Source organism: Ovis canadensis, chromosome 14 (genome assembly GCF_042477335.2).
Source record: "Ovis canadensis isolate MfBH-ARS-UI-01 breed Bighorn chromosome 14, ARS-UI_OviCan_v2, whole genome shotgun sequence".
In the NCBI taxonomy this organism is placed as follows: Eukaryota; Metazoa; Chordata; class Mammalia; order Artiodactyla; family Bovidae; genus Ovis; species Ovis canadensis.
In genome coordinates, this window is record NC_091258.1 from 53,318,175 (window position 1) to 53,345,532 (window position 27,358).

At 45.9% G+C, this 27,358-nt stretch overlaps 1 protein-coding gene across 3 annotated transcripts in view; it reads right to left on the bottom strand.

Moving 5' to 3' along the window:
* LOC138418084 (NACHT, LRR and PYD domains-containing protein 11-like) overlaps positions 1 to 27,358 on the bottom strand; it is a 54,688-nt gene that overhangs the window by 15,191 nt on the left and 12,139 nt on the right. Inside the window, exons 1-2 of one of the 3 annotated variants that reach the window (XR_011248405.1) lie at positions 13,033 to 13,785; positions 9,865 to 10,042 (exon numbers count right to left, since the gene is read on the bottom strand). Coding sequence is in view for 2 of the 3 variants with exons in the window: in XM_069548979.1 (XP_069405080.1) it covers positions 23,490 to 23,494; positions 23,954 to 24,123 (175 nt within the window). In the remaining variant the exon portion in view is untranslated. Of the gene's footprint in view, positions 10,043 to 13,032; positions 23,495 to 23,953; positions 24,124 to 27,358 lie in introns of those variants that run through there. The other 2 variants (XM_069548979.1, XM_069548978.1) reach the window with 2 other exon arrangements.

Genomic DNA, 27,358 nt, shown 5'->3' on the forward strand with positions numbered 1-27,358 from the left:
ATTTAAAAAAATATTTTGTATGTTCTTTTTCTTCCACTTTTGTGAAAGTGTTGGCATTATTTTCATTCTTTGACATAAGCCTGGCTTTGCTATTCCCTTTGTTTTGTAACTTAGGGGTTTCTTGCTCTTTTTTAAAAAATTCATTTTATTGAAATACATACTTTTGAGAGCTGTTCCAGCACAGAGTGCCCTCCATTTTTGAGTGAAAGAGGCTTGGTGTAGAGGGCCTGCCTGGAAGTGAAGACTGTGGTCCAACTAGTGGGAAGCAGGCACGCAGGGTCCTCAGGGGGCTCATTCGCTTGGACATCCTCCCCAGCTCCCTCCACACACACATGGCAGCCTTGGGGACTAGACTGCTCAGTCCTCAGGGGACTGACGCCTAAGGGGAGTAGAGGAGACATTCATTTTTGGCATGGAATTTTTATTCTCTATTGGGACATATTGATTTAGCGTGCTGGGTTAATCACAGCTGTACAGCAAGTTGATTCAGTTAACATATAGATGTGCCTGTCTTTTTAGGGTTCTCTTCCATAGAGTTTGAGAGGGTATTGAGTACAGTTTCTTGTTTATAGAGCACACCTTTGTTCATTATTCTTTTTCTCTTGTCTGTGTATTTATCTGTATAGAAGAGTATATGGGTTAATCCCAAACTTCTCAGTTATCGCTCCATAACCACCTGGTCTCCCCGTTTGGTAAGGAAAGTTTCTTTTCTAAGCATCTGTTTCTGTTTGATCCAAGAGCTCATGTGTATCCATCATGAGATTTGACCTGTATGTGATATCGCGTGCTGCTTTTTGTCTTTCTCTGTCTGATGACATAGTGTGACCATCTCCGGGTCCGTATCTCAGTTGCTGCAGCTGGCACCACTTCGTTCTCTTGCGAGTGTTTCAGCCATAGTCCATGAATGTGTGCGGCACATCTCTAGCCTCCTTCCTCTGTGGCTTGAGGTTCTTGTTGCTTGCGTGCCTTGGCTGTTGTGAACAGCACCGTGAAGAACGTGGGGATGCGTGTGTGTCCTGGAGGGGGTGCGTTTCCTAGGGTCTAGGCCCCAGAGGCAGATCGCAGCATCCTGGGCTGCTTTTTGTTTTTAAAGAAGCCTGCATGCCCTTGTCCATAGTGGCTGTTGTCAAGTGCATCCCCCACCGCAGCCTAGGAGTGTTTCCTGGTCTCCTGGCCTTCCACAGTATTTATTGTTTGTACATTTTCCACTAGCTGCTACCAACCAGAGCTCCTTGTAGTTCTGGTGTGCCTTCCTCTTTCATTTGGGTGGCCCAGGATTTCCACAGGAGGGGGATTTGGATTTCCTTCCTATTTTATTAAGTGTTAGCAAAATTTGCCATTTGAAATTGGCTCATGAAGCTCGGCCTTCTTTTGATTTCTGTTTCTGCTGCCTCCTGCGTGTCATCTGTCCAGCAAAGGGATCATTTAGAGCCGAGCAGCTCTGGTGAATATGAAATGCCCATAGGTCCCGGATTTGGGGTTGTTGTTTCCTAAAACGGCCACACGGGGACAGCACTTATTCGTGCCCCACTCCGCGTATGGGGAAACCTGAGCCCTGGCAAATGTGTGTTCCTGGGAAGACCAGGAGCTGACTGTGGCTCAGATCATGAACTCCTTATTAACAAATTCAGACTCAAATTGAAGAAAGTAAGGAAAACCGCTACACCATTCAGGTATGACCTAAATCAAATCCCTATGATTATACAGTGGAAGTGAGAAATAGATTTAAGGGACTAGAGCTGATAGAGTGCCTCATGAACTATGGACAGAGGTTCGTGACATTGTACAGGAGGCAGGGATCAAGACCATCCCCATGGAAAAGAAATGCAAAAAAGCAAAATGGCTGTCTGGGGAGGCCTTACAAATAGCTGTGAAAAGAAGAGAAGCAAAAAGCAAAGGAGAAAAGGAAAGATATAAGCATCTGAATGCAGAATTCCAAAGAATAGCAAGAAGAGATAAGAAAGCCTTCTTCAACGATCAATGCAAAGAAATAGAGGAAAAGAACAGAATGGGAAAGACTAGAGATCTCTTCAAGAAAATTAGAGATACCAAGGGAATATTTCATGCAAAGATGGGCTCAATAAAGGACAGAAATGGCATGGACCTAACAGAAGCAGAAGATATTAAGAAGAGGTGGCAAAAATACACAGAAGAACTGTACAAAAAAGATCTTCACGACCCAGATAATCACCTTGGTGTGATCACTCATCTAGAGCCAGACATCCTAGAATGTGAAGTCAAGTGGGCCTTAGAAAGCATCACTATGAATAAAGCTAGTGGAGGTGATGGAATTCCAGTGGAGCTACTTCAAATCCTGAAAGATGATGCTGTGAAAGTGCTGTACTCAATATGCCAGCAAATTTGGAAAACTCAGCAGTGGCCACAGGACTGCAAAAGGTCAGTTTTCATTCCAATCCCAAAGAAAGGCAATGCCAAAGAATGCTCAAACTACCACACAATTGCACTCATCTCACATGCTAGTAAAGTAATGCTCAAAATTCTCCAAGCCAGACTTCAGCAATACGTGAACCGTGAACTTCCTGATCTTCAAGCTGGTTTTAGAAAAGGCAGAGGAACCAGAGATCAAATTGCTAACATCAGCTGGATCATGGAAAAAGCAAGAGAGTTCCAGAAAAACATCTATTTCTGCTTTATTGACTATGCCAAAGCCTTTGGCTGTGTGGATCGCAATCAGTCAGTTCAGTTCAGTCGCTCAGTCGTGTCCGACTCTTTGCGACCCCATGAATCGCAGCACGCCAGGCCTCCCTGTCCATCACCATCTCACGGAGTTCACTCACACTCACGTCCATCGAGTCAGTGATGCCATCCAGCCATCTCATCCTCGGTCGTCCCCTTCTCCTCCTGCCCCCAATCCCTCCCAGCATCAGAGTCCTTTCCAATGAGTCAACCCTTCACATGAGGTGTCCAAAGTACTGGAGCTTTAGCTTTAGCATCATTCCCTCCAAAGAAATCCCAGGGCTGATCTCCTTCAGAATGGACTGGTTGGATCTCCTTGCAGTCCAATGGACTCTCAAGAGTCTTCTCCAGCACCACAGTTCAAAAGCATCAATTCTTCGGCGCTCAGCCTTCTTCACAGTCCAACTCTCACATCCATACATGACCACTGGAAAAACCATAGCCTTGACTAGACGGACCTTAGTCGGCAAAGTAATGTCTCTGCTTTTGAATATACTATCTAGGTTGGCCATAACTTTTCTTCCAAGGAGTAAGCGTCTTTTAATTTCATGGCTGCAGTCACCATCTGCAGTGATTTTGGAGCCCCCCAAAATAAAGTCTGACACTGTTTCCCCATCTATTTGCCATGAAGTGATGGGACCGGATGCCATGATCTTCATTTTCTGAATGTTGAGCTTTAAGCCAACTTTTTCACTCTCCTCTTTCACTTTCATCAAGAGGCTTTTTAGTTCCTCTTCACTTTCTGCCATAAGGGTGGTGTCATCTGCATATCTGAGGTTATTGATATTTCCCCCGGCAAACTTGATTCCAGCTTGTGTTTCTTCCAGTCCAGCGTTTCTCATGATATACTCTGCATAGAAGTTAAATAAGCAGGGTGACAATATACAGCCTTGACAGACTCCTTTTCCTATTTGGAACCAGTCTGTTGTTCCATGTCCAGTTCTAACTGCTGCTTCCTGACCTGCATACAGATTTCTCAAGCGGCAGGTCAGGTGGTCTGGTATTCCCATCTCTTTCAGAATTTTCCACAGTTTATTGTGATCCACACAGCCAAAGGTTTTGGCATAGTCAATAAAGCAGAAATAGATGTTTTTCTGGAACTCTCTTGCTTTTTCCATGATCCAGGGGATGTTGGCAATTTGATCTCTGGTTCCTCTGCCTTTTCTAAAACCAGCTTGAAGATCAGGAAGTTCACGGTTCACGTATTGCTGAAGTCTGGCTTGGAGAATTTTGAGCATTACTTTACTAGCATGTGAGATGAGTGCAATTGTGTGGTAGTTTGAGCATTCTTTGGCATTGCCTTTCTTTGGGATTGGAATGAAAACTGACCTTTTGCAGTCCTGTGGCCACTGCTGAGTTTTCCAAATTTGCTGGCATATTGAGTACAGCACTTTCACAGCATCATCTTTCAGGATTTGAAGTAGCTCCACTGGAATTCCATCACCTCCACCAGCTTTGTTCGTAGTGATGCTTTCTAAGGCCCTCTTGACTTCACATTCCAGCATGTCTGGCTCTAGGTGAGTGATCACATCACCATGATTATCTGGGTCGTGAAGATCTTTTTTGTACAGTTCTTCTGTGTATTCTTGCCACCTCTTCTTAATAAACTGTGGAAAATTCTGAAAGAGATGGGAATACCAGACCACCTGACCTGCCGCTTGAGAAATCTGTATGCAGGTCAGGAAGCAGCAGTTAGAACTGGACATGGAACAACAGACTGGTTCCAAATAGGAAAAGGAGTCCGTCAAGGCTGTATATTGTCACCCTGCTTATTTAACTTCTATGCAGAGTACATCATGAGAAACGCTGGGCTGGAAGAAACACAAGCTGGAATCAAGATTGCCAGGAGAAATATCAATAACCTCAGATATGCAGATGACACCACCCTTATGGCAGAAAGTGAAGAGGAACTAAAAAGCCTCTTGATGAAAGTGAAAGAGGAGAGTGAAAAAGTTGGCTTAAAGCTCAACATTCAGAAAATGAAGATCATGGCATCCGGTCCCATCACTTCATGGCAAATAGATGGGGAAACAGTGTCAGACTTTATTTTGGGGGGCTCCAAAATCACTGCAGATGGTGACTGCAGCCATGAAATTAAAAGACGCTTACTCCTTGGAAGAAAAGTTATGGCCAACCTAGATAGTATATTCAAAAGCAGAGACATTACTTTGCCGACTAAGGTCCGTCTAGTCAAGGCTATGGTTTTTCCAGTGGTCATGTATGGATGTGAGAGTTGGACTGTGAAGAAGGCTGAGCACCGAAGAATTGATGCTTTTGAACTGTGGTGCTGGAGAAGACTCTTGAGAGTCCCTTGGACTGCAAGGAGATCCAACCAGTCCATTCTGAAGGAGATCAGCCCTGGGATTTCTTTGGAAGGAGTGATGCTGAAGCTGAAACTCCAGTATTTTGGCCACCTCATGCGAAAAGTTGACTCATTGGAAAGGACTCTGATGCTGGGAGGGATTGGGGGCAGGAGGAGAAGGGGACGACCGAGGATGAGATGGCTGGATGGCATCACTGACTCGATGGACGTGAGTGTGAGTGAACTCCGTGAGATGGTGATGGACAGGGAGGCCTGGCGTGCTGTGATTCATGGGGTCGCAAAGAGTCGGACACGACTGAGCAACTGAACTGAACTGAACTGAACTGGGCTGGAAATTATTGTGGAAAGAGCAGAACAGACACAAAGGGCCAGGGTGTCATTCCTTCTGCCCCTTACCCTTCTCCTCCAGACCTATCCCATCCCCAGCCAAAGTCTTATGCTGAGGCAGCTGTCCTAGGCAGGTGGAGCCTCTCTATGGAGAGAGGCTGGAAGTAGGAACCCCCTGAGCAAAAGAGGGGAAGACAGGGTGACTTTTCAAACCTCTTCCAACACAGAGAGTCCTCTAGGTACAAGAGGCTTGCTTTAAGTGTAGGGGACCACTTGGATTTTAAGGTGGTGGTCTCAGGCAGTCAAGATATCATTGTGCTCCTTGGCTGGCACAACTTTTCCAGCTCCCCCATGAAGACCTCAGTTTGACCTGGAAGTCAAGCCCATTAAGGCCCAGGGAAGAGAGAGCAGCGCAGGGGTCTGAGACCTGAGGAGAATGCAGATGCTGGTTTGGGGGGTTTTCTTCTCGAGTAATTTTTATTTTCTGTTCGAGTCAGTCCTGAATTTAAACCAGAGTCTGCCCTGAATGTGGCGCTCATTTTGGCCGGCCTCTGGTCCACTGAGGACTGAGTCTTCTCAACACTATGGCCTGAATCTATACACGAGGCCTGATGTGGTCTACCACGAGGCCTGACTCTCATCCACACTGAGGCCTGACTGTGTCTAAACTGGGCCTGACCCTGGTCCACACTGGAGGCTGACTGTGGTACTCACTTAGTCCTGACTCTGTTTCACTTTGAGAACTGACTCTAGTCCACGCTGAGGTCTGACTGTGGTCCACACTCACGCCTGGCTCTCGTCCACACTCAGGCCTGCCAGTGTTCCACAGTAAGGCCTGGCTCTTGTCCACACTACGGACTGCCTCTGGGCCACACTCGGGCCTGACTCTAGTCCACACTAATGCCTGCCTTCGCCCACACTACGGACTGCCTCTGGTTCACTTAGGCCTGACTCTGGTCCACACTGAGTCCTGACTCCTGACTCAAACTCACTTAGGACTGACTCTGGTCCACACTCAGGCCTATAGATGATCCACACTGAGGCCTGAATCGATGCACACTGGGGCCTGACTATGTCTAAACTGGGCCTGACCCTGGTCTACACTGAAAGGCTGACTGTGGTACTCTCTTAGTCCTGACTCTAGTCCACGCAGAGGCCTAAGTCTGGTCCACGCTCAGGTCTGGCTCTGGTCCACACCTAGGTCTGACCCTGGTCCACAATCAGGCTTGCCTTTGGTCCATACAGAGGGCTGTTTCTTGTCCACAGTCAGGCCTGGCTCTAGCCAAACTGAGGCCTGACTGTGGACCACACTGAGGCTGCACTCTGGTCCACACAGGCCTGACCCTCACCCATGTTGGGTCCTGAATCTATACACACTGAGGCCTCACTCCAGTCCTCACTCAGGCCTCACTCTGGTCCACACTAAGACCTCACCTTGGTCCAAACAAAGGCTGGACTCTGATCTGGTCCACACTCAGGCCTGACTCTGGTTCATCACTGAGGCCTGAGTCCAGTCCTCACTTAGGCCTCACTCTGGGCCACACTAAGGCCCGACTCCTGGTGAACACTAAGGCCTCACTCTTGTCTACATAATGCCTGACTCTGGGCCACACTAATGCCTGGCCCTGGTGCACACTAAGGCCTGACCCTCATACACACTAAGCCTGACTGCGGTACTCAGGCCTGACTCTGGGCCACACTCAGGCCTGACTCTGGGCCACACTAAGGTCTCACTCTGGGGCACACTAAGGGCTGATGCTGGTCCATACTAATGCCTGACTCTGGACCACACTAAGGTCTCACTCTGGGGTACGCTAAGGCCTGACTGCGGCACTCCCCTAGGCCTGACTCTGGCCCACAGTAGGCCTGATGCTGGTCCACCCTAGCCCTGACTCTGGTCTGCACTGAGATGTGACTCTGGCCAACACTCAGGCCTGACTCCGGTCCTCACATATTCCTGACCGTGGGCCTGACTTATTCTTGACTCTGGTCCTCACTTGGGCCTGACTGTGGCCACACTAAGGCCTGATTCTAGTCTTAGGTCTTACTCTGGTCCACATCAAGACCTGACTCTGGTTGTAGCCAAGGCCTGTCTCATCGTAACGCAGGTCTAACTCTGGTCCTCACAAAGGAAGGCCTCCGTCTGTCCCTCCCTCAGCCTCTGAGTCCGTCTTCTCTATGGCCTATACATCCTAAATCAACTCTACTCAAAAATAAGTTAAAATCACCAGTGGGCTGCAGGTAAGTGAAAAACCATCACAAAATTTCAAAGCTATTATCAACAGAGGACTATACACAGCGTCATCTGTTTAGCTTCCATGCCTAGTGAGAGATCTGGAGAAAGCTACTGTTGCTCTGAAGACAGCTGGACCTGAATGATGCTGGCAGCATGAGGAACAATAACCAAGACAGCTAGGCAGCCTACGGCACGGGGAGAGATGACGGTAAAGAAGGGGCAGTTCAGATACACAGGCAGTGTCGTTCTGCCGTAAAATACGATCAAATAATGCCTTTTCCAGCCACAGCAACTGAAAATCATAGGATCATGATCTTGGAGAGACAGCAGTGAGCGGTCCTGAAGAGAAATCTTAGCTCCCTGCTCAGGAATTGAACCTGGGTAGCCTGTATGAACACCAGGGTTCCCAACCCTGAGACCACCAGTGGCCAGAGGCTAGAAGCAAAGTGACCCTGCGACTTTTCCCCATTTGAAGCCAAGGCTATTTTAAGGAGGCGAGAGGTGTAAATACACATGTGAAGTCCTTTATTATAGACACAGCACCACCTGTGGTAGAGCACGCGGGAGCCCAGTTCACGACAGAAGCAGGACAGAGACACAACCTAGAGACGCTGGGCATCTGGGGGGCACAGGAAGAGGCGGTGCGAGCCCCTCACGTGGGCCAGCCCTTCCGCGCCTGTGGTCACCTCTCACCAACTGTCTCGTTTCTTTCTTCACACACATCTGCCTCGTCTAGGACCCTGCCCGAGCTGTGGGCACGACTTTTTGCTAAGATTGACCCACAGTAGAAGCCTGTGGGTGCACGTCCACACTTATTATGGGGTGGGACCCCCTCCCTCTTTGGCCTCCAAGGAGCCTTCCTGCGCCTGTGCAGACAGGGAAGTCTTCCTTGACCTCAGGCGTAGGCACCTTATCTCTTTATTCCGGCAGAGCTCAGCCTCTGCCATTAGCTTGAATGTCTGGGTGAAAACAAAGCTTCAGTTTCACTCCACTTGACAAACACCAGTGGTCCAACCCAGAGGCCCCTCTATTCCCACCTCAAATCCCTCTGAGAGACATGAAGCCCAGAAATCTTTATTGGAAGGGTGCAGGTCTGTCTTCTGTAGTTTCTTCAAGCTGGCATGGGGCTCATAGGCCCTACCTAGCTGGGCCATGGAGCTCTTGCCCTGTCTCATTTAGGGGCCTCGGAGGGACTTCTGTGGCTACTCCTGAAGGATCTGTTCTGGGGATTCGCTGGAATCTCTGCATCACCATCATCTTGATGTGAAACTGTAGGAATCTGAGACAAATTTAACAAGTAGATTTAAAAAGGCGGGAGCCAAAGATCAGTAAAAGAATTATTTTGACCAGAGGCCCAAGCAGGAGTAAGAACCAGGTTATGTTTTTTACAGATTTCAGTCCTGGTCCAGATATAGAGTCAGTGCCTGTCCACGGGAACGGGACCTTCTGTTGTGGTCTCACATATTTTGGGCATCATTTTTATTAGCCCAGAGTGACTGATGTAGGTGTGACAGGCCACTCAACTTCAGAAGTAGTTGGAGAAGTGACAACCTGAATATTAATATTCAAAATTGATCTCATTTATTTCCAGGAGAATAAGCTTGAATGCCCATTCAAGGACACTTGCAGGCTTGTAGCCGGTTGTCTAGTTTTACCTAAGTTGGTTTTGATGTATTATTAACACTTAAACCAAAGCATCTTCCCCTTGGTCCTTTAATGCAAATTTTTTGTCACCTTCTAGATCTATATTTCTTCTATTTTTCCCCCATTTATAAACAACCAACTGTAGAGCAGAATTATTATCATTACTTTTTTACAACAAAAACAGCTCCAGTCTTTATATCTTCTCTCATTGACAACACATATCTTACTTTATGCACCAAAATCTTTTCCTTGTCACTTTAGTAGCTCCGATTCCATATTATAATTTTTAACCTTTAAAAAACCATAACTCCTAGTGAAAACCAAGAAGAAAGCAATTCTGAACTTTTTATCGTATTGGCATTCTCTAATTAGCAAACTCAGGGACATATTTTAGAACCTCTAAAAACATGTATTTTTCCAAAGTTCAATTTCTTTTCTCAATGTAATACAAGGGATGTGTCTAATAAGACCAAATATCCTTAGTTCTTTTTCTTGTAATTAGAATTATGTGATTTGTAAGTACTTACTTTTCTTTAAGTCAGTTAAATATAGCTCACTTACAAATTAACCTCAGCAATATTATCCAAAGACAGAGACACACCGAGGCATACATAAAGCGAGACAGACAGCGATCTCCTAGTTTTCCGCTTAAGATTTATTATAAAATGTCTTTTGCCCCTTTTCTTTTTCTTGGCTTGATTTTCTAATTTACCCAAGGCTGAAGTCTCAGGTAAAGTGGGCTGTGTATCTCCCGGTCAAGATAAAAGCTTCAGGCTTTTTTCTTGGTATATTTTTATTTTCTCAGGGTCAGAGTTCTAGGGAAAAGAAACAAAAAGTATTTCAACAAGCCAGCTTTTCCTAACTGCACATGCAGAAGGAACCAGTTTTGCAATTTAAAAGAAGTTTCATTTTAACCCATTTTCTCTGGACTGTAAAGAATATCACGGCCATCTAGGGTCAGAAGCTGTCATCTCTCCTTTCTGTAGGCCTAGTCGCGTAGCTAACATACAGACCGAACATGCTCAGCTCGGCCCTAATAGCGGGAGCAGGCCGGCTGATAAAGTGCTGTCCCAGCAGGGACTGTCCCTCTGGCACCTGGGGTCTTAGGTTGATCAGAAGGGTCTGAAGGAATAGGGGACATGCATGAAGAGGGGAAGCTTGGTTCTTTTCCCACTTTCTTCTCTCACTGCTATACATCAAACAGATAAACAAAAAGGACCTACTGAATAGCACAAGACGTCAACTGAACACACTGTGATAATCTATACGGAAAAAAAGAATAGACGTATGTCTGTATATAACTGAGTCAAGTTCCTGTACACCAAAGAGAAACATGACATTGGAAATCAGGTCTACGCCAATAGAAAATAAAAATTTACCAAAAAAGGGGGGGGGGGGGTGTCCTGAAGAAATGCTGCCGCCTTGTGGGCACTTTTGGTAACAACACCTGAAAAGCCTGTGCTGCGGTTGCTGCTGATGGGCACTTATTCTTCACCAGGTCTGCGAGGGCTTCCCCTGTGGCTCAGCTGGTAAAGAATCTGCCTGCAGTGTGGGACACCTGGGTTTGGTCCCTGGGTTGGGAAGATCCCCTGGAGAAAGGAAAGGCTACCCACTCCGGTATTCTGGCCTGGAGAATTCCATGGACTGTATAGTCCATGGGGTCACAGAGTTGGACACAACTGAGCAACTTTCTCTTCACTGTGAGGATATAAGGAAAAAACACCTGTCCTCAACAGCTCTCCTCAGCTTCAATGACGGCTCAGCTCATAAAGAATCCGCCTGCAATGCGGGAGACCTGGGTTGGATCCCTGGGTTGGGAAGATCCCCTGAAGAAGGGAACGGCTGCCCACTCCAGTATTCTTGCCTGGAGAATTCCGTGGACTGTATAGTCCGTAGGGTGGCAAAGAGTCGGACACGACTGAGTGACTTTCACTTTTCACTTTCATTCAATAAATCTCAGGCAGGTCCTGGAAAAAGTATTCAAAATGGAGCAAAAGGTCAAGAAGCCCACGGTGACTTCAGAGGTAAGTGTTACTCACACTCTTTAAAAATAATCACATGAAAAGATTTTATATCTCTAAATCTTATAGAAATGCAAATCAAAACTGCAAACTACCTCAGACTGGCTTTTGGCAAAAAGTCTACAAACAATAAATGCTGGAGAGAGTGTGAAGAAAAGGGAGCCCTCCGACACCAATGCTGGCATGATAAATTGTTAATAGCCAGGATGGAGGACGGGGTGGAGGTTCCTTAAACAAGTGGAAAGAGAATGACATTAGGACACTCCCTAAACCCACACAGAAAAACATACTCCAAATCAGTTAAAGATCTAAATGAAGGACGGATACTATAAACCTCTTGAGAAAAATACAGGCAGAACATGCTTTGCTATAAATCACAGCCAGTTTGTTTTGGATTCATTCTTAGAATAATGAAAACCTAAACCAAACAAATGGGACCTCATTAACCTTAAAAGTATTTGAGCAGCAGTGAAGTTGCTTAGTCGTGTCCGACTCTTTGCGACCCCATGAACTGTAGCCTACCAGGCTCCTCTGTCCATGGGATTTTCCAGGCAATAGTACTGGAGTGGATTGCCATTGCCTTCTCCAGAGCAGCAGGGTAAACCATAAATAAAAGAAAGACAACCCTCAGAATGGGGGAAAAAAGTATTTGCAAATGGAGATAGCCACAACAGGCAAACACTTCATGCAGCTCAATATCAAAAAACAAACAACCCAACAGAAAAATGGGCCAAAGATCTAATGGACATTTCCCCAGAGAAGGCATCCAGGTGGCCATAAGGCACCTGAAAAGATGCTCAGCATCCCTAATCTTTAGAGAAATGCAAATCAAAAGTTCAAGGACATATCACTTCACGCCAGTCAGCATGGCCATTTCAAAAATTCGACAACAATAAATGCTGGAGGGGGTGTGGAGAGAAGGGAACCCTCCTCCACTGAGTGGGAAAGTGAATCAGTGCATCCACTCTGGAGGACAGTATGGAGGGTCTGTGAAACACTCAACCAAAAAGTACCAAGTGACCCAGCCATCTCACACCTGGGTGTGGATCCTCAGAAAACCAAGTGTTCAAAAGATACTGCATGCCAACAATCATGGCAACACCAGGTACAATATCCAAGATACGAAAGAAACCTAAGTGTAGAAGTGCATGGGTAAAGAAGATGGGGCGCGCATACACGAGGCGGCGCTGCCCAGCCACAGAAAGGATGAAAGGCCGCTTCCAGCCACGGGAAGAACTAGAGATGATCGCTCACTGAGACAAGACAAGCATCACACGTTATCCCTCCAGGTGGAATCCAAACATGGGTGCAGTGAACTTCTTTACAAAACAGATTACACAGCTTTACAGACTTAGTAAGGAAACTCATGGTTGCCAAAAATGAAAGGTGTGGGGGCAGGGAGAAATTAGCAGCTTGAGAATAACATACACACACTACTATTTGCAAAATAATCCGCGAGGACCCACTGCAGAGCAGGAGGAACCCTACTCAGCAATCTTTAATAACCTACTGGGGGCGGGAGGAGAAGGGGACGACAGAGGGTGAGATGGCTGGATGGCATCGCTGACTCGACGGACATGAGTCTGAGCAAACTCTAGGAGTTGGTGATGGACAGGGAGGCCTGGAGCGCTGCAGTCCAAGGGGTCACAAAGAGTCGGACACAACTGAGCCACTGAGAAATGCACCCAAAAAGAACGTATACACATCCACATAGAAATTAACCAAGTTGTTACACATAAGAGAAAAGGGGGCTTCCCAGATGGTGCTAGTGGTTAAGAACCCACCAGTGAAAGCAGGCAGACATAAGAGTTGTGGGTTCGATCTCTGTGGTCAGAAGATTCCCCTGGAGGAAGGCCTGGCAACCCACTCCGGTATTCTTGCCTGGAGAAGCCCATGGACAGAGGAGCCTGGTCAGTTACAGTCCATCAGGTCCCAAAGTCGGACACAGACACTGAACCTAATTAGCACACAAATAAAAAAAACCCATAACAATGCAAAATCACCCATACACTGGAATTCAAAATAAACAGAAAAAGACACTGCTGACTCCATTCCCCTCAGGCCTTGGGTACCTGGGCTGGAGTCACGTCCCTGGAGCCTGAGCAGGCTTGGGTCCCCAAGCTGGACTGTGGTGGGGCTGCGGGAGCTGGGGAGGGTGTCCAGGCAATGTGCCCCCTGCCACCCTCCATGGACCTGGACTTCCTGTTCCCCTCTGCACGAGCCCACAATCTCCAGACCCAGGGGGCCCTCCTGCAGCAAAACCAGGCCTAGTGCCCCAAAGGATGGTGGAGTCTCTGGCCTGGAAGAGCTTTGCAAAGTCCCCTGGGCTCCCCGTCTCCTGCTGGCGGGGTCCCCACCTCCAGCCTCCTTCCTCAGGGTCACCCACTTGAGGAGGACACCACTCTCAGCAGAGTGGTGCGGCAATCACTGGGATGTGTCCGGGGGATGAAGACTATGGGGGAAGAAATGAGGTAACACAAGCCTTGAGTGTTTCCATTCTAGCTGACAACCAAGGAACTGGACTTGCCCTAAGTCTCTGGTTGCCCAGGTAACTAGAGTTGGGCATGAGGAAATGCTGCCACCTTGTGGCCTCTTCTTGTAACAACCACCTGAAAACCTGGGCTGCTGCTGCGCTGCTGCTAAGTCGCTTCAGTCGTGTCCGACTCTGTGCGACCCCAGAGACGGCAGCCCACCAGGCTTCCCTGTCCCTGGGATTCTCCAGGGAAGAATACTGGAGTGGGTTGCTATTTCCTTCTCCAGTGTGTGAAAGTGAAAAGTGAAAGTCGTGTCCGACGCTTCGCGACCCCATGGACTGCAGCCCACCAGGCTCCTCCGTCCATGGGATTTCCCAGGCAGGAGTACTGGAGTGGGGTGCCATCGCCTTCTCCGAAGAAAACCTGGGCTGATGGGCTCTTAATACTCACAAAGCCTGCAGGGCTGGAAATGACACCTGCCCTCAAGAAATGCCCTGGGACAAATCACCAGAAAAGAATTCAAAACAAGGCTAGCTTGAAGTCAGTGAGGTTAATTGTACTCACAGGGTAGAAGGTAAAAAGCCCACGGAAAGATACTCAACATCAATAATTATTAAAGAAATGCAAATTAAAACCAGGATGCGGTATCACCTCACACGGCTCAGAATGGCCATCCTCAAGAGATCGTCAAAGGTGAAATGCTGCTGAGGGTGAGGGGAGCGGAACCGTCTTACACTGTGGGCAGGGCTGCAAGTGGGCAGGTGCGGCCACGAAGAGAATATTCGGAGTCTCCTTAAAACACGAAGGAGAGAGCTACCACATTTTTGGGCAACCCCACTCCCTGCTTTGGCCTGGAAAAAATCCTAACTCAAAGAGAACACGTGTACCGCTATTTTCAGGGCAGCACTATTCACAGGAGCCAAGACATGACACTAACCAAAATATCCATCGATAGACAAATGAAGGCTAACTGGGCCATCCGTACACTGGAATACACTCATGAATCAAAAAAAAAGAGACAGAGAGAGAGAGAGAGAGAGAGAGAGAAGGAAAAACGCCAAAAACGCTATAGGCAGCAGCATGGATGGGCCAAGAAAGTATCTAAGTGAGGTTAGAGACAACAAGACAAATGTCCTAAATATTACTCACAGGTGGAAGCCAGAAGTTCATGCAGATGAAGTAACTTGCAAATAGAAACAGATTCAGAAAGGTAAAAAACCAACTCATGATTTTCTTTTTAATTGTGGGGAGGGATACACTAACAGGGATTAAAAGGTACACATTCAGTTCAGCTCAGTTGCTCAGTCGTGTCCGACTCTTTGCAACCCCATGAATCGCAGCACGCCAGGCCTCCCTGTCCATCACCATTGCCCAGAGTTCACTCAGACTCATGCCCATCGAGTCTGTGATGCCATCCAGCCATCTCATCCTCGGTCGTCCCCTTCTCCTCCTGCCCCCAATCCTTCCCAGCATCACAGTCTTTTCCAATGAGTCAACTCTTTGCATGAGGTGGCCAAAGTACTGGAGTTTCAGCTTTAGCATCAGTCCTTCCAAAGAAATCCCAGGGCTGATCTCCTTCAGAATGGACTGGTTGGATCTCCTTGCAGTCCAGGGGACTCTCAAGAGTCTTCTCAAACACTACAGTTCAAAAGCATCAATTCTTCGGCACTCAGCCTTCTTCACAGTCCAACTCGCACATCCATACACGACCACAGGAAAAACCATAGCCTTGACTAGACGGACCTTAGTCGGCAAAGTAATGTCTCAGCTTTTGAATATGCTATCTAGGTTGGCCATAACTTTTCTTCCAAGGAGTAAGCGTCTTTTAATTTCATGGCTGCAGTCATCATCTGCAGTGATTTTGGAGCCCAGAAAAATAAAGTCTGACACTGTTTCCACTGTTTCCCCACCTATTTCCCATGAAGTGATGGGACCGGATGCCATGATCTTCGTTTTCTGAATGTTGAGCTTTAAGCCAACTTTTGCACTCTCCTCTTTCACCTTCATCAAGAGGCTTTTTAGTTCCTCTTCACTTTCTGCCATAAGGGTGGTGTCATCTGCATATCTGAGGTTATTGATATTTCTCCCAGCAATCTTGATTCCAGCTTGTGTTTCTTCCAGTCCAGCGTTTCTCATGATGTACTCTGCATAGAAGTTAAATAAGCAGAGTGACAATATACAGCCTTGATAGACTCCTTTTCCTATTTGGAACCAGTCTGTTGTTCCATGTCCAGTTCTAACTGTTGCTTCCTGACCTGCATACAGATTTCTCAAGAGGCAGGTCAGGTGGTCTGGTATTCCCATCTCTTTCAGAATTTTCCACAGTTTATTGTGATCCACACAGTCAAAGGCTTTGGAATAGTCAATAAAGCAGAAATAGGTGTTTTTCTGGAACTCTCTTGCTTTTTCCATGATCCAGCGAATGTTGGCAATTTGATCTCTGGTTCCTCTGCCTTTTCTAAAACCAGCTTGAACATCAGGAAGTTCACGGTTCACGTATTGCTGAAGCCTGCCTTGGAGAATTTTGAGCATTACTTTACTAGCATGTGAGATGAGTGCAATTGTGTGGTAGTTTGAGCATTCTTTGGCACTGCCTTTCTTTGGGATTGGAATGAAAACTGACCTTTTGCAGTCCTGTGGCCACTGCTGAGTTTTCCAAATTTGCTGGCATATTGAGTGCAGCACTTTCACAGCATCATCTTTCAGGATTTGAAGTAGCTCCACTGGAATTCCATCACCTCCACCAGCTTTGTTCATAGTGATGCTTTCTAAGGCCCTCTTGACTTCACATTCCTGGATGTCTGGCTCTAGATGAGTGATCACACCATCCTGATTATCCGGGTTATGAAGATCTTTTTTGTACATTTCTTCTGTGTATTCTTGCCACCTCTTCTTAATATCTTCTGCTTCTGTTAGGTCCATGGCATTTCTGTCCTTTATCGAGCCCATCTTTGCATGAAATGTTCCCTTGGTATCTCTAATTTTCTTGAAGAGATCTCTAGTCTTTCCCATTCTGTTCTTTTCCTCTATTTCTTTGCATTGATTGCTGAAGAAGGCTTTCTTATCTCTTCTTGCTATTCTTTGAAATTCTGCATTCAGATGCTTATATCTTTCCTTTTCTCCTTTGCTTTTCACTTCTCTTCTTTTCACAGCTATTTGTAAGGCCTCCCCAGACAGCCATTTTGCTTTTTTGCATTTCTTTTCCATGGGGATGGTCTTGATCCCTGTCTCCTGTACAATGTCATGAACCTCCGTCCATAGTTCATCAGGCACTCTGTCTATCAGATCTAGTCCCTTAAATCTATTTCTCACTTCCACTGTATAATCATAAGGGATTTGATTTAGGTCATACATGAATGGTCTAGCGGTTTTCCCCACTTTCTTCAATTTGAGTCTGAATTTGGTAATAAGGAGTTCATGATCTGAGCCACAGTAAGCTCCTGGTCTTGTTTTTGTTGACTGTATAGAGCTTCTCCATCTTTGGCTGCAAAGAATATAATCAATCTGATTTCGGTATTGACCATCTGGTTGATGTCCATGTGTAGAGTCTTCTCTTGTGTTGTTGGAAGCGAGTGTTTGCTATGACCAGTGCATTTTCTTGGCAAAACTCTATTAGCCTTTGCCCTGCTTCATTCCACATTCCAAGGCCAAATTTGCCTGTAACTCCTGGTGTTTCTTGACTTCCTACTTTTGCATTCCAGTCCCCTATAATGAAAAGGACATCTTTTGGGAGTGTTAGTTCTAAAAGGTCTTGTAGGTCTTCATAGAACCATTCAGCTTCAGCTTCTTCAGTGTTACTGGTTGGGGCATAGACTTGGATTACCGTGATATTGAATGGTTTGCCTTGGAGACAAACAGAGATCATTCTGTCATTTTGAGATTGCATCCAAGTACTGCATTTCGGACTCTTTTGTTGACCATGATGACTACTCCATTTCTTCTCAGGGATTCCTGCCCACAGTAGTAGATATAATGGTCATCTGAGTTAAATTCACCCATTCCAGTCCATTTTAGTTTGCTGATTCCTAGAATGTCGACGTTCACTCTTGCCATCTCTTGTTTGACCACTTCCAATTTGCCTTGATTCATGGACCTGACATTCCAGGTTCCTATGCAATACTGCTCTTTACAGCATCGGACTTTGTTTCTATCACCAGTCACATCCACAGCTGGGTATTGTTTTTGCTTTGGCTCCATCCCTTCATTCTTTCTGGAGTTATTTCTCCACTGATCTCCAGTAGCATATTGGGCACCTAATGACCTGGGGAGTTCCTCTTTTGGTATCCTATCATTTTGCCTTTCCATACTCTTCATGGGGTTCTCAAGGCAAGAATACTGAAGTGGTTTGCCATTCCCTTCTCCAGTGGACCACATTCTGTCAGACCTCTCCACCATGACCCGCCCGTCTTGGGTTGCCCCGCAGGCATGGCTTGGTTTCATTGAGTTAGACAAGGCTGTGGTCCTAGTGTGATTAGATTGACTAGTTTTCTGTGAGTATGGTTTCAGTGTGTCTGCCCTTTCATGCTCTCTTGCAACACCCACCATCTTTTACTTGGGTTTCTCTTACCTTGGGCGTGGGGTATCTCTTCACGACTGCTCCAGCAAAGCGTAGCCACTGCTCCTTACCTTGGATGAGGGGTATCTCCTCACAGCTGCCCTTCCTGACCTTCAGCATGGGATGGCTCCTCTAGGCCCTCCTGCGCCTGCTCAGCCACTGCTCCTTGGACATGGGGTTGCTCCTCCCGGCTGCCGCACATTGCTACATATCAAACAGGTAATCTAAAAGGACCAACTGAATAGCACAGGAAGTCAATGGAACAAACTGGGATAGCCTTCATGAGAAAAGACCCTGGAAAAGAACAGACAAATGTCTATATCTGCTTGAAAAAATGTCATTATATGTCTATATCTATTTGAAAAAAATGTCCATTTAGACCTTTGGCCCATTTTTGTTGTGTTTTATTTTTTATTGAGCTGCATGTGCCATTTGTTTTACAGATGAATTACTTGATATATTTGCTTGCAAACTTATTTTTTCCATTCTGAGGCTCTGAGGGCTGGCCTTTTGATTATGCTTTCCCTTGCATAAATTAATGCAAATACAACTTAAACAAATACAACCTTGGAAATCAACTCTATTGGAAAATAAAAATTAAAATACAAAAAAAAAAGAGGGAGAAGAAATGCTGCTGCCTTGTGGCCTCTTTTGGTAACAACTTAAAAACTGCGCTGATGGGCACTTACTTCCGAGGCCTGTGGAAAGTAAGGAAGAAACACCTGTTCTCAACAAATGTCCTGGGGTAGGTCCTGGGAGAAGATTCAAAACTGGGCAGACGGTCAGGAGGCCAATATCAAGAGGTCAGTTTTACTCTCACTGTTTTAAGAAACAATCACATGAAAAGATTTCAACATCGTGAAATCTTAGAAAAATGCAAATTAAAACACAGCGAGGTACCACCCACACTGGTCAGAATGGCCTATTCTGGAGAAAAGGGAATCCTCCTGCACTGATGCTGGCAAGGTATACTTAACAGCCAGGATGGAGGATGGGGTGGAGGTTCCTTAAACAAACTAAAAGAGAATGAAATTACGTCACTCCATAACTGTTTAAAGAAAAATAATTCCAAATTGGTTAAAGAACTAAATGGAGGAAGGGTTATGCCCCACCTCTAGAGGAAAACATAGGAAGAACAAGCCTTGACATAAATTGCAACAAGTTCTTTTTTGATCCACCTCTTAGAATAATGAAAAATAGAAAAACAAAACAAAACCTCAATAAAAGGACCTCATTAACCTTAAAAGCACTTGCACAGCAAGGGAAAACATAAACAAAAGGACAACCCTCCGAGCCTCAGAATGGAGAAAATAAGTTTGCAGGCAAATATATCAGCAAGTAATTCATCCGCAAAATGAGCAAACAGCACATGCGGCTCAATAAAAAATAAAATACAACAGAAAAATGGGCCAAAGATCTAAATGGACATTTTTTTCAAAGAATGCATTCAGATACCTTAAAGCACATGAAATCACTAATGATTGGAGAAATGCAAATCAAAACAACCAGGTATTTGCTCACATCATTGAAAACGACCATCTTCCAAAAGATCTACAAAGATTACACTCCGCCCGTGGGCGCTGGGGCCAGGGAATCCTGCTACACTTCGGGCAGGGATGTAAATGGGTAGGTGCAGAAAGAAAACACTAAGGAGATTCCTTAAAAGAGTAAACACAGACTTCCCGCCCCCTCTCGCAAGCCCACTGAGATCCAGAGAAAGTAAAAATCTTAAATGATACGGTGTGCACCTGCCGTTTCCAGCACAGCGGGTGAGAAAGACCTGAAACGGGGCGAGCGCGTAATGAAAAGACAGACACGTGTAATGTGGCAAGCAAGCGGAGAGTCAGGAGGCCCTCCTGCTCTGCGTGGCAGGAAGACAAAGCGGCCCCTTTCAGCCCGCACGTTTATTGGCAGAAGTGACACGAGATCATCAGGGAATAGCTATGCTGGGGAGTTTGATCAGCGCCCCATAAAGTTAAGGCTCTGCTGTTGACCAGCATCATCTTGTTTTGTTTCCATGGGGACGGAAGCAGGGGTAGGCAGTGAAGCGGAGCAGAGCACGTTCTGCTCCAAGAATGTCCGTTTGGCGTGTTTACCAGGGCAATCACGAGGGCGCAGTCTGTCGCAACCTCGAGCCACGGGCAGGTTCTGGTCTCTGCTCCGCCAGGCTGCAACATGCACCCTTATCTTCAGGGCGGCACTAGCCACAATATCCAAGACAGAACACAGACCAAAACGCCCCTCCAGAGAGAAGCAAAGCGAAACTGGTCCATCTAGACACTGGAATACATTCAGCCACCAACAAGCAGGGAAGAGTGCAGCAGCATGCACGGACTGAGAGATTTAAGAGTCAAGTCGGTGAGAGGGAAAGAGAAATATCACATCACTTATGAGTGGAATCTATAAATTCATTCAAATAAACTGATTTGTAAACAGAAACAGACTCATAGACTTAGAAAACGAATTTAGGATTATTAAAATCAAAAGGCAGGAGAAGGAAGACATTAAAAGGTTGGGATTAACATATACACACTACTTATTAACAGACAGAATATCCCAAAGGACCTACTGTTAGCACCGGGAAGTCTACTGGACCCACTGTAATAAAATAAAAAATTTTTTAAAAATAAATAAAATTTAAAGATATGTGCCTTAAAAAAAATAAATAAATAACCTATGTGGGGAAAGACCCTGAAGAAGAACAGATAATCTGTGTATAACTGAATCAAGTTCCTGTCTTGTGAAACAAACACAACAGAAATCAAATCTACTTCAACAGAAAAAAAAAAAAAAAAGGACTGAGGGGAAATGCTGCCGCCTTGTGTCCACGTTTCATAACAACAACTGAAAAACCTGGAGAAGGCAAGAGTGAACTCAACAGTCTAGGAATCAGCGAACTAAAATGGACTGGAATGGTTGAATTTAACTCAGATGACCATTATATCTACTACTGTGGGCAGGAATCCCTCAGAAGAAATGGAGTAGCCATCATGGTCAGCAAAAGAGTCCAAAATGCAGTACTTGGATGCAATCTCAAATCGACAGAATGATCTCTGTTCGTCTCCCAAGGCAAACCATTCAGTATCATGGTAATCCAAGCCTATGCCCCAACCAGTAACACTGAAGAAGCTGAAGCTGAATGGTTCTATGAAGACCTACAAGACCTTTTAGAACTAACACTCCCAAAAGATGTCCTTTTCATTATAGGAGACTGGAATGCAAAAGTAGGAAGTCAAGAAACACCAGGAGTTACAGGCAAATTTGGCCTTGGAATGTGGAATGAAGCAGGGCAAAGGCTAATAGAGTTTTGCCAAGAAAATGCACTGGTCATAGCAAACGCCCTCTGCCAACAACACAAGAGAAGACTCTACACATGGACATCACCAGATGGTCAACACCAAAATCAGATTGATTATATTCTTTGCAGCCAAAGATGGAGAAGCTCTATACAGACAGCAAAAAAAAGACGGAGCTGACTGTGGCTCAGATCATGAACTCCTTATTACCAAATTCAGACTCAAATTGAAGAAAGTGGGGAAAACCGCTAGACCATTCATGTATGACCTAAATCAAATCCCTTATGATTATACAGTGGAAGTGAGAAATAGATTTAAGGGACTAGATCTGATAGACAGAGTGCCTGATGAACTATGGACGGAGGTTCATGACATTGTACAGGAGACAGTAAGAAGAACTGACCTCTGGAGATTGGCCTCTTGACTGTCTGCCCTCTTTTGAATTTTTTTTTCCCCAGACCTACCCAAGGACTTTTGTTGAGGACACGTGTTTTTTCCTTACATCCATCCCCTCAGGCCTGGGAAGTATTAAATACCCATCAGTCAGTCAGTTCAGTCGCTCAGTCGTATTCCAACTCTTTGCAACCCCATGAATTGCAGCACGCCAGGCCACCCTGTCCATCACCAACTCCCGGAGTTTACCCAAACTCATGTCCATGGAGTTGGTGATGCCATCCAGCCATCTCATCCTCAGTCGTCCCCTTCTCCTCCTGCCCCCAATCCCTCCCAGCATCAAAATCTTTTCCAATGAGTCAACTCTTTGCATGAGGTGGCCAAAGTACTGGAGTTTCAGCTTCAACATCAGTCCTTCCAATGAACACCCAGGACTGATCTTCTTTAGGATGGACTGGTTGGATCTCCTTGCAGTCCAAGGGACTCTCAAGAGTCTTCTCCAACACCACAGTTTGAAAGCATCAATTCTTCAGTGCTCACCCTTCTTCACAGTCCAACTCTCACATCCACACATGACCACTGAAAAAACCATAGCCTTGACTAGACGGACCTTTGTTGACAAAGCAATGTCTTTGCTTTTGAATATGCTATCTAGGTTGGTCATAACTTTCCTTCCAAGGAGTAAGCGTCTTTTAATTTCATGGCTGCAATCACCATCTGCAGTGATTTTGGAGCCCAGAAAAATAAAGTCTGACACTGTTTCCACTGTTTCCCCATCTATTTCCCATGAAGTAATGGGACCAGACGCCATGATCTTAGTTTTCTGAATGTTGAGCTTTAAGCCAACTTTTTCACTCTCCTCTTTCACTTTCATCAAGAGGCTCTTTAGTTCCTCTTCACTTTCTGCATGGAGTATAGTTGATTTATAATGCTCTGTTTCAGGTATATAGCAAAATGATTTAGTTATACATATAAATATAACTGTTCTTTTCCCATATAGGTCATTACAGAATATTGAGTAGAGTTCTCTGTGCTATACAGTAGGTTCTTTTTGATTAGCTACTTTATATATAGGCAGGCTCTAAGGTAGGTTTTTTTTCTTTATTATTTATTTACTTATTTTTTTGTGTTTGGCCACAAAATAGAAAAGCAGGACCTCAGTTCCCCAACCAGGGATCAAACTCATGCCTGCTACAGTGGAAGCATGGAGTCCCAGCCACTGAACCTCCAGGGAAGCCCCAGGCTCTAAGGTTTGACCAGGGTGTTCTATGCCTGAGAATGGGCAGAGGGACAAGAATGATTAGAGACATAGAGGTCAAAGAAATGAGAAGCAAGTTATAGAAAAGATCATCCATGCACAACTGGTGGGAAGCTGCTGTACAATACAAGAAGCCCAGCCTGGTGCTCTGTGATGACCTAGAAGGGATGCGTGCGAGGGAGGCTCAGGAGAGAGGGAACAAATGCGTACTTACAGCTAATTCACGATGATGTACAGTAGAAACCAACACAACATTGTAAAGCAGTTATCCTCCAATTAAAAAGAAAAAGGAAAAATCATCCATGTAGAAATCAAAACCATCCAAAATGACAGGAATAAGTGTTGGCGGGAGAGAAACAAGCCATGTGCTTAAAATATTTAAGGAATGAGAGGCATCCAGGAGAAATATCAGGTGGTATTATCTAAAGGGGGGACTTCCCTGGCGGCTCAGATGGTAAAGAATCCACCTGCCAATGCAGGAGGCATGGGTTTGATCCCTGGGTTGGGAAGATCCCCTGGAGAAGGGAATGGCAACCCACTCCAGTATTCTTGCCTGGAGAACCCCATGGACAGAGGAGCCTGGCAGGTACAGTCCACGAGGTCGCAAAGAGCTGGATGCAACTGAGCGACTCAACAACAAACAAGGATGATTGAAAGGGTACCTGCGCCCGCCAACATCCAGCCATCCCCCTCGTGCACACAGTGAGCATCCAACAGGGAATAACTCACCTCGGATGCTGTGTATGCTGTGAATCGGATTCTCCGAGGCTTCTCCCAAAGGTGAGGCCATCTCTAGGGAATGGGGCACACAGTCCAGGCTCAGGGACATCAGATTCTGCTTGTGAACAATAGACTTGAACACGTCTTCAAACCGGGTACCCCCCGAGACATAGGTCAACCTGCAGAAAGACGAAACGGCAGGAGAGCTGCAGCCTCGGTCCCACACAGAGTATGCGCCTCTTCTCTGTGCCGTTCTTCCTGCCTTCCCTCTTCAGGCCAAAACAGAGTCTCAGTGTTTATCACATGCTGCTCTCCATCTCAGACTCCCTGCCAGGTCAGGGGATGTCTGTTAATTCCAAAGTCAGGTTGTCCAAGGACCTACTGTAGAGCACACGGAACTCTGTTCAATACTATGCATCACCTTAAATGGGAAAAAGAATTTGAAAAGGAATAGATATGTATCTCTTGGACTGCAAGGAGATCAAATCAGTTAACCCGAAAGGAAATCAATCATGAATATTCATTGGAAGGACTGATGCTGCAGCCTGAAGCTCCAATACTTTGGTTACCTGATGCAAAGAGTTGACTCATTGGAAAAGACCCGGACGCTGGGAAAGATTAAAGGCAGGAGGAGAAAGGGATGACAGAGGACAAGATGGTCAGATACCATTGCTGATTCAATGGACATGAACTTGGGCAAACTCCAGGAGATGGTGAGGGACAGGGAAGCCTGGTGTGCTATAGTCCATGGGGTTGCAAAGAGCCGGACATGACTGAGTGACTGAACGATGCCAACGGGGAAAAGAACTTCTCTGCTGATCATCTCAACTTCAGATAACCATTTGTAACATAAGCTATGTATGAAGACTATTCTATTCAATCTATACCAGGCTCTGACAGGAAGCCTTTCAAATATGGGGAGATGGGGACTTCCCTGGTGGTCCAGTGGCTAAGACTGCACTCTCAATGCAGGGGGCCCAAGTTCAGTCCCCAGTCAGGGAACTAGGAAGCACGTGCCATCAGTAAGAGCTCGCATGCCGCAGCTAAGGCTTGGTGCAGATGGACAGATGCGTGCATGCTCAGACACTCAGTCATGTCCAACTCTTTGTGACCCCATGGACTACAGCCCACAAGGCTCCTCTGTCCATGGGGTTTCCCAGGCAAGAATTCTGGAGTGGATTGCCATTTCGTTCTCCAGGCGATCTTCCCAACCCAGGGATGGAACCCACATCTTCCTGCATTGGCAGGTGGATTCTTTACCACTGAGCCACCTGGGAAACCCAGAGATGGAAGGGGGTAACTATTATTCCTGGGGGAACATCTGACGTGGGGTAAACCAGCAGCTGCCAGAGTATCTGAAGGGGACAGCAGGGATGTTTCAGAGCTTTCACAGGATCCGTTCTGACACGTCATCAAGGTCACTGTGATGGATTTCCAGCTCCCAGAGGCTCCCCTTAGTGTGCGGTAGGTTGCAGAGGTCTCTCCAACAGGCAAGGGTCCTCACTTTACTACTTGGAGGAAAAACATCATTCTCTAGAGGAACAAATTCAACTCCAGCCATTTCAAAGATAACACATACTCTAAAATGTCTCTTGAGGGAATTCTCTGGAGGGCCAGTGGTCAGGACTCTGCACTTTCACTGCCGAGGGTGTGAGTTAGAGTCTTTCTTGGGGAACTAAGATCCCACAAGTTGTGTGGCTTGCAGACAGCCAGATAAGTAAGTAAATAAATAAGGGGCCTTCCCTGGTGGTCCAGTGGTTAATAATCCTCCTTGCAATGCAAGTGACATCAGTTCAATCTCTGGTCTGGGAAGATCCCACATGCTGCAGAGCAACTAAGCCCGTGCACGACAACTATTGAGCCTGCGCTCTAGAGCCCGGGAGCCACAGCTACTGAGCCCAAGTGCTGCGACCCCTGAAGCCTGAGCACCCGAGAGCCTGCGCTCCAAAACCAGAGAAGCCGCCCCCTGCACCCAGAGGGGGCTCCCACTCTCCACGAGGAGGAAAGCCCGCACAGCAGTGAAGACCCCGCACAGCCAAGAATAAAATAAATACATAAATCTTAAAAGATAAGTAAGCAAGTACATAAGAAAGCAAATAAAATATCTTTTGAGAGTGCCTGTTACCTGACTCAGACTTAATACTTGGAAGAAATAAAGTATGGTGAAGTGTGAAAGACGATAGACCCACAGAAGAATCAATAGTCACTGAGTCTGTAGGCAGGCAAGATACAACTTACAGAGGGCAGCGTCTCTGAGTGTGAGCATGCTCACTATTAGGAAACATCAATATGGATGACAAATGTTGCATGTTACGTACAGCTGTGAACATCTCTAAGAAATTTGTCAGCATGACTTCAGTTCATCGGCACAACTGAAAAGTGGAGGTCAAACCAGTGATTCTTAAAGAAGGGACCTTTTGGACACTTGGCAATGTCTGAAGATATGTTTTATCATCACCTCCAGAGAGAGGGAATAAGTTCTAGTGTTTTCTTGTGGGTAGAGGTCAGTGTTACTACTGAACAGGACAGTCCCCGACCACAAAGAATTATCTGGCTCAAAATGTCATTAATATTGATGTTTAATCCAGAAGCCCTGAGTTAAACAGAAGTAGAGAGATTTTAAAATCACTGGTTCAATAAGAGCCTAGATAAATTTCTTCACGGCCTTCAGTCTCTTGTTATAGTCAACAAGCAGTAGAATTATGGGCAGGCCTTAGGAATACAGGAATGAGCAACTTTTTTTAGAGGACTCCACCTGTGCCCAGACACACAGACACATGTACCCCAGTGTTCATCGCAGCATTATCCTAGGACATGGAAGCGACCTAGATGTCCATTGACAGGTGAATGGATAAAGAAGTTGCGGTCATACATACAATGGAATATTACTCAGCCATAGAAAGGAATGTGTTTGAGTCAGTTCTAATGAGGTGGATGAACCTAGAGCTATTATACAGTGAAGTAAGTCAGAAAGAAAACAAACAAATATCATATATGAACACATATATATGGATCTAGAAAGTTGGTACTGATGAGCCTATTTGCAGAGCAGGAAGAAAGATGCAGACACAGAGAACAGACTGTGCGCACAGCAAGGGGAGAAGAGGGTGGGACGGACTGAGAGAATAGCATAGAGACATACGTTACCATGTGGAGAATTAGATAGCCAGGGGGAGTTTGCTGTGCGACACAGGGAGCTCAAATCCGATGCTCTGTGATGACCAAGAGAGGCAGGGTGGGGTAGGAGGCGGCGGGGAGGTTCAAGAGAGAGGGGACATATACGTATCTATGGCTGATGCATGTTGCTGTATGGCAGAAACCAACAGAACATTGTAAAGCAATTATCCTCCAATTAAAAATAAATTTTAAATATTTAAGTAATAATTCAGTTCAGTTCAGCCACTCAGTCGTGTC